General features: G+C 39.2%; 1 protein-coding gene across 1 annotated transcript in view; it reads right to left on the reverse strand.

The window, feature by feature from the left end:
* The window catches only part of LOC100949794 (low-density lipoprotein receptor-related protein 1B-like), a gene marked incomplete at its 3' end in the record, with an annotated part of 1,553,965 nt that extends 1,548,250 nt beyond the window's left edge, over positions 1-5,715 (reverse strand). Inside the window, exon 1 of the mRNA XM_003793025.1 lies at positions 5,634-5,715. Coding sequence (XP_003793073.1) covers positions 5,634-5,715 — 82 coding nt within the window. The remainder of the gene's footprint in view (positions 1-5,633) is intronic.
* Between the last annotated feature and the right edge of the window lie 2,352 nt (positions 5,716-8,067).

Here is an 8,067-nt window from a genome sequence, read left to right on the forward strand (position 1 = left end):
ACAGAGCAGTAAATAATACATATTTTCTAACTTAGCCTTGTAGTTATGCCAGGGGGAAAGGGAGGCCATGAAATCATTTATGAAGGAAATATAGCATAGTTCTAAAATTGTGAAGGCAGTTTATGGAAGAAAAACTCATAATAGAAAATAATATCTATGTTGTGAAGGTTAAGTTACTTGTTCTGATGTATGGCAGTCTCTTGGGAAGACTTCTCACCTCTTTCTCTAAACTAGAAGGCTCAGATGAACTGGGTGAGAGTGTCATGTTATTCAAATGATAGAGCACAGAGGAGCCGGGACCATGGTTCATTATTATTGTAAGCATGATACTTTTCAAATTCAGGTAAGGTGAAGACATGCTATGGGGTGCAAATAGGACACGCTGGGGAATTAGTCAAATAAAACATTTAAAAACCTCAAATGAATTTTAGAGATATTTACATCTTTGTATTATTTAGTGTTTAAGTAACAGAATTTTTTTTCAAGAACTAAGAAGTTTTAAATATCTCCTAAAATTCAACTGGAGAAAGTGCCTGAGGCCTACATAAACTGTTAGATTGTGATTTTGCTGTGTTACAGACCCTTCCTATACTTCTAGTCAATCATTTGGTATGCAGATTATATTTGCGAATATTAATCCATATGAAAATGTATAGAAATTCCACAGAAGAGATTTGTTTGGACAGTTAGATTAATCTCTGTCTTCCTATCTCTGAGCCCAAACAAAAACAAAAACCTTCCTATTTTCTTTCCTTGTGCAACAAGATTTCTTCGAAATTCAATAAAAGTTTTTTTAACATTAAGTGATCAATAAATGTTTATTATATTTTTCTTTTACTGTTGGGGATTCATTGCGGGTACCCACAGAACCTGGTTACATTGATTGCTTTTGTTAGCTAAGGTTCCACTTATGTTTGTGTCCCACCCCCCAAAAGCTGTAGCACACCCCTTGACTCCCCATCCCCTCCCAATAAAAGTTTTAAAACTACCTATTCTGGTTAACTCCTAAGAGTATTCAAACCTTTAATGCTGATCACATTGTTTCAAATTAAGAGCACTGGTATCTCATTATCATAGTCATTTTAAAGGCAAATGCATTTTGAAATTTAGTTCCTCCACTTAGATTCTGTTAAAACAAAATACTTCTTATAAGGAAATTCTTTAATATTGGGTGTGGGGATTGAAAAATAACATAAAACTTTTTCATTTCACTTTTTTTTATTTTTGAAGAAGACAATAATGACAAAAATAGACATACTTTATCTGACATTATGAAAATATAAATTTTATTAATAAAAAAGATGAGAGTGTATTAGTACCTCTCTGACCTTTTTTAGGTGTGTTTACCAAAACTGCTATATGTATGTGTGTGAGTGTGTGTAGTGTGTGTATGTGTATACATATACATATATATATACTAACATATATGATACATATAATATGCACATGTATATATAAGTATACACACACACACATAGATATATATATATATATAGAGAGAGAGAGAGAGGGAATTGTATAAGTGGTTTCCACTTGGCTAATGACATCATGCTTTTATAGGCATGTTTAACTTTTGGCATTAATTTTACTTTCTTTGAATACATCTATCTGGAACAAAGACAAGTATTTCCTTTGTACAAGAATTGTTTTGACAGACAGCCACAGAAGACAGAAAAATCTATCAGTATATTTGATTTGTACTTTTTAATACAGAATCCTGATAACCAGGAAGGAGTTGGGGGCTGGGGGTGAGGTGTTGTTATATTTCATAGTAAAATATAATAATTAACTTCAGAAATATGACAAACCAGCATCATATGAACATAAAGACTGGAGAGAAAATTTAGACATCCCTCCGAATTGTAATCCTCATAGAAGACCAAGTCCTATTCAGTTCAGGTGACTTTAGACAGAGCTTATGTTTATGCTATGCCCTAGGCTCTGAAAAGAAATTGACAAGGCGACCAGCAAGAAACTAAAGTCCTAGATCCAGTACATTTGCAAACGAAAAATCTCTGCATAGCTCCACCTCGAATGACAAGTAGCATTTAGAAAGTGTCACCTCATTCCTAAGAATACATGAGTGATATTTTCACTCATTCACCATCCTTTCTAAGAAGGTTTTCTTCATATTCACTCAAATTTTTAAAAAACCACTTCCACCTTGATCATTCCAGCATACTTAATGATTAATTTTTTTTCTGCAATATTTTCATATAGCTCTCCATTCTTAGAAGTTTAATCATATCCAGACTCACGCTGATGGAAGTTGTCTCAACTTATTTTTAGACTGTAAATATTTTTATATGGTATTTAATTTGAAATGAAAGATAAAATATTTACTTTAAAAAATTATTTTGTCTAAAGATACTTTAGTCTCTTCTTCAGGAAATACTGATTTGGATTCAACATTTTCCTAAATGTATCTTTCACTCTCTCCCCATTTCTTTTCTCTCCCTATTTCTGTTTTCTGGGATCCACATACGTTATCATTATTTAGCACACTCAATTTCTTAAACTGGTTCATTGTTGCCTTCTTACCCAGTATCAATTTGAGCTTGAGAGGACCAAGGGGAAGAAGAGTGAGGGAGGGAATGAATACAATCAAAGCTCAGACACTTCTTCAAAACAAAACTTTAATGATATTGATGGAGTAGGAAGAGACATGACTTGCAGTTCAGTCTTCCTTGAGGGGAAGAAGATTAAAATTGTGACGTACACGTGATTGCCATTTTTAGATGATACAGTCGCATTCAAATGACTATAACTGCATGAACTTTAATTATTTGGAAATATGTCTCCACATCTGATCAGACTCAAGAATTTAAAACAGACTAGCTTTAGGTCTCTCAATCCCTTTTCTTTTCAGAAAATTTGACAATTTAAAATATACTTCCTTTTAAGTCTTAATCCTTATCAAGCAATACTTTGATATGATATGACATTGTTATATGACAAATTGGTTGATTCTAAGTGAATCTGATTTATTCTCCACTTTTGGCTGTTAAGAGCTACAAAGATGTTTCCTTTTTAAGATGTGACGAATCTAATAAGAACTGACACATACATTAGTTTAGTTCTGTATAAAATCAATGGAAGCACAGAAAATAAACAATATACTATTAAAAGACAAGTGAATGTGTATGGATTGACATGTTGTTTTCAAGTATTCTTCTACTGAATAAAATGTGTGCGCTTAGACTCACAAACTTACAAAGGGAAAAACAACACAGGTAGAAGATAAGACAAACATTTCTTATCTAGTTCTTACAGTTTAAACAGCTACACATTACCCCGTAAGTAGCTGGAGAATCTAAAAGGGATTTCTCGGTTTTGGATACTGCAAAACACACCTGGGTTACTCACATGCTTTTTCTATTCTTCAAGGACAACTGACACAGCCTGTGCAGAAAGTTACATCTCATTAACCTCCTTCTCGAGTTTCTATTCCCATATTTTCTGTTTCAGCACTTCAGTGAGGGAAGTTTGTCATAATGCAGTAGCACTTTCTTTTTTAACTTTCAAACAAGATTTCTCCTTTTATTTCTTCCTTTTTCCAAATAAGGCTTACCTACCCTTTTCACTTTTGATAACGAACAGTGACAATTCTAGTTCTTTTCTAACAGTTTTATGTATATGTTTAATATATATTAGTGATGTAGTTCATCTACAATTATTTTTACTATTTTTCCATGTGATATTACAGTATCCGTGGTGACACAATCTCACACTATTGCATTTTAGGAGAAAGTAACAATCATTTTCAATGTGTTCTGTTTATATTTCAGATGTTACTCTCTCTCTTCCAGCACTGAATATCACCAAGTATAATCTCTCAGTTATTTTATTTTTTTATTGCAGAAGAAAGTTGTGGGTCAGTAGTTTTTTTAAATTGCATATAAAATCTGTGGTATATATTTATTCCGATCACGATAGCAACAGCTCTATCTCCCGTAAACATGCACAAAGGCACTGAGGACTTAGCTCTACATGAGGTCAAATTTCTGGAGATTGGAGGCTCCATCAGAAGGAGCCCAATAGCAGTCAGTAGTCTGCCAGGCCATTATATTTTGCTAGCATACTGGGCTGAAAAGCTTCACTCTGTTCATCTGTTCTGGTACAACTTCAAACATTCTTCCAAAGAAAGGTTGAGAGCTGATTGTTCCAGATCAGAGAACATCCTCTTTTCACAGAGAGCTATGTGCTTCCATTTCATCAGTTTAATTTTCAACTATTCCACCCCAACTTCAAGGAAAGTTAAGCAAGTTTAGAAGCTGCATTGTTAGATGGCAATGATATGTTTAAAAGATTATCACCACGAAATGTCAGATTTTCTAAAGGAACTCCTATTAGTTCCACTGTTGGTAAAGGAAATGGCATGTGTGGGTAGGCTATACAGACCAGAATCTGGTTGCCAACAGCAGGTTTAATAGAAATACTGCAATTCATTCTCTAGTTCTTCCTTATAATGAAAAGCAAAAAAATTTCGGTCAATTCCTAATTCACTGCATATAAACACAGTCACTAAATTCCCAGTGCGACATTTTGCCTATTTGCCTGGCATTGGGATCTCGGTCTGTCTGTCTGTCTGTCTCTCTCTCTCTCTCTCTCTTTCTTCTCATTTTTTCCTATTTAATCTAAAAATCAGAACTGTACTCATCAATATGAGCTTATGCTACGACTAAAAAAAAAAAATCTGATCTGTGATACTTGTGATTTTACTTAAGCAGTTAACCCTTCCAAATCCACCTATAGAACCAACTTTGCAGCTACTATCTCCCCCCCCCCTTTTCATCAGTTCATCTGTTGTCCAAGATTATTAAACTTGCACAGGGATTTCTGGCTTTCTATATTAAAAGTTAATAGAATCCTAGTTTATTTTAATTCCTACCTCCTCTCTCTTCTGTTTCCACCCCTATTTCCCTCCAAACTTCTACAATTCATCAGCTACTTGGAGAAAAAGCAAAAATTAAGCGCCAGGCTGGAGCCAGACCCTCCAGTAGTGGGTTAGCCTTTCAAGGTACTATGGGGCTGTGTCACAGACGTTCAAAATCAAGAAAGCCAAGTTCAAGCAGGAGCGTGTGCCCGGAAGCGCCCTTCTCTTGCTGGGGACAGGAATCTCCCCCAAACCTGCCCCAGGAAAGGGCTAGAGAAAGGAAAGAGGCTCGAGTGGGCGCCTTCCCCTCTCGGTAGACCGGGAATTCAGCAGACAAGGAAGTTAACCTGGGAGCTAAGTTGAGGGCGGACACGCTTAAGGCAGAGAACCCAGAGCTCGCCAAAGCTCGCAGTTAAGTCAACGCGGAGGGAAGTCTCCTGGAAATGCGAATTCTGATGCCAACATCTGCAGCGCTTGGGATGCGCGGGCAGAAGCGCGCAGTCAAGTCCAAGGCTCCCGGAGGGGACCAAATCCGGACCGTTAGCGCCGGAAAAGGCAGTAGGGATGCGGAGGACTCTGGCGCCCGGGTCAGAAACCCGCCGCCTCACCTCTCACCCCCGAGAGGCCACGGCACGGTGGCCAACCGGTCCGGCGAGCGGGGCCGCCAGGACTTAAGTTTCACACTCACTTATCTGCAAGCATCGCCCAGCCGGAAAGCCGAGGAGGGAAGGGGGGACGGGGCAGGTGTTCTCCTTACCTCGGTCAGCGCCCACGGTCAGCACCTTGGCGACAGGCAATAATCCCGAGAGCGTGAGTAAGGCGAGGAGAAACTCGGACATCGTGGCGGCCCGGGCAGGAAGCCTGCGCTGGAGACGGCTCGGCGGCACCCTCGGCCCGGCGGCGGCGGCGGCGGCGGCGGCTCGGAGCCCGGGATCCGGCAGCGTCATTTACAAATGTCACTGGAAATTCTTCAGCTGGCGGAGTCCAGCCAGCGCGCCTTCTCCTGCCCGCCCGGAGCAGGCGGTGGAAGGTGGCGGGCTGCGCGCGCGCGGAGAGAGAGCGCAGAGTGCGAGCGCCGGCAGCCGCCGCGGCTCTGACTTTTCAATGCAGGGGACGTCTGATCTTACATCACGCAAGAGGGGCAGTGAGCGATGCCAGCGGAGGGGATGCACTGATTAATCACCGGATCCGCCGCACGCCCCTCGGTCCTCCACATAAATCACATATATTACTCAGTAAGAGGCACTTAACACAACAGGAAAATACCACCGCAAACTGAGAGCGCCACAGATCACGATTATTTCGGTCTCCTTGAAGGGAAAGTAACTCCAAGCTGGTTCTGTAGGGATTTGGGTCTTCAGAGAAAGGGGAGACTCCTCATTGGGCTGAGCCAGCCAGGCACTCAGAACGCTCCGCATTTAACAGCCACTTCGAATTAGCAGCTAGAGCCCTGGGCTGCTTCTCTAGCAAAGAGGGTTTGATCCCTTCCCCTGGAAGCTTCCTTCTCAGGGAGGAAGGACAAGACGAGAAGCTGAGCTCGCTTTGGGGAAATGGTTTCCTCCTCCCGACACAGACTCCCAAGGCGTTCTGATTGGCACTTTTAACTTTTATGCTGAGCAGCACCTGGGGACAAAGATGAAAAATTTAGTGACTCAGCAGAAACAAACAGCAACAACAAACCCCCAAACAATCTCAAAAGTCATTTACTGTTGCTTAAGAAGGGAGGGTTAATCAAAAAGCTATTGAGGTCCCTAAGCAAGGAACAATAAAAAAAGAAATTGGCAGGTTTTGCAGTGAGTTCCTCTCTAAAAAGGTATGGGGAGCCATTCTACACAGGTTTTAAGGGCTTGCTGTTGTTTTTGTTTTGTTGCCCTTTTCTACATAACATAGTGGTGATTTAAGAACTTTCCCAGGCCATCAGGGGCTCAAAATAAATCAATGGCTTTAAAACAAAACAAAGCAAAACTAGCTAGTATGATCACTTAAATTTTTAACACCGTCATCCACGTAACCAAAATTTTAGTTTGCCATTCAAAAATGCATGTGGGTTTAAAAACCAGAAATCTTAAAAGCGGAAGACTTATTTTCTTCCCAGTAACATCAATAACTCTTTTTCTAAGCATAAAAGTTGAAAATGTTTTGTAGTTACTATTTTAAAACCGGGGATGAGTGGAAGGGGAGACTATGAGAAAGGAACAAAACGAAGCAACAGGACGATGGCAGAGCAAAAACACGATGGCTTGTACACTATTCAGTTTCCTGGTGAGACCGACAGATGAATGCCAACTCTGGGAACCAGCTACTCATGAGAATAAAATGATCCAGAACCATCTCTGAAGCCATTAAAATTAGACTGGATCAAAGAGGTGACAGAGACTATTGTCAAGGATCCCTGGTGTTCACCTTTTCATAGTGTGTGCTTATAAATATGTCTTATCTGTCATTTTCATATTTTAAAGTTACTTTCCTTTGTAAATAGAATGATTTCGTGTCTAAAATCTGACCCTTCCGTTTAAAAGTGCATATTTTTTTCTTGTAAAGTTGTTCACATATATAATTTCCCCTAAATATTTTTATTGTTTCACAATAAAATGCAACACATAAGACAAAAAGAGAAGTACTTTCCCCCTATTTTAGTTCATAGCAAAAAATCTACAAACTTGGGAAGGAGTGGCAAAATTTAAGGCATGTGAATAAGAAAGAGAAGATAATTTTGAATGATGTGCAAAGTAATAAACGTTTCTTTCTCAAAGGTCCATAGATCTCTGAATTGTATGAAATACTTATTCATTGGAACAAAAGAAGTTAAGTGTCTGTCTTACATTACCCCATTCAGTCAACCAAGAGGTCAACTATTAGGAAATTTGTATCCACTTAAGCCCTGGCAAGAAAATCAGGAGTGTTCATAAGCATGCTAAGGACATCCAGATTCTTCCTCTTCTATAACATTACAACCAGTTGCCGTCCACTTCAAAAATTTCCAGGTGGAGGAAAGCATTCTGGAAAAGCATGACCCACCAAAGACTTAAATGTTAAGTTAAAATGATTCATCTACTTCTGTAATATGTGTAGCAGCTCTAGATTCTATATCCAGCATGGAAAAGGGAAAAGCTAGGAACAATAATGCGAGAAGTAAATGTCCAGAATATTCTCCATGCTAAATATATTGCATTTTAAATGCATAGTGCCTC

This window comes from Otolemur garnettii, unplaced genomic scaffold (genome assembly GCF_000181295.1).
Source record: "Otolemur garnettii isolate 467f Iridium unplaced genomic scaffold, OtoGar3 scaffold00064, whole genome shotgun sequence".
NCBI classification, from domain to species: Eukaryota; Metazoa; Chordata; class Mammalia; order Primates; family Galagidae; genus Otolemur; species Otolemur garnettii.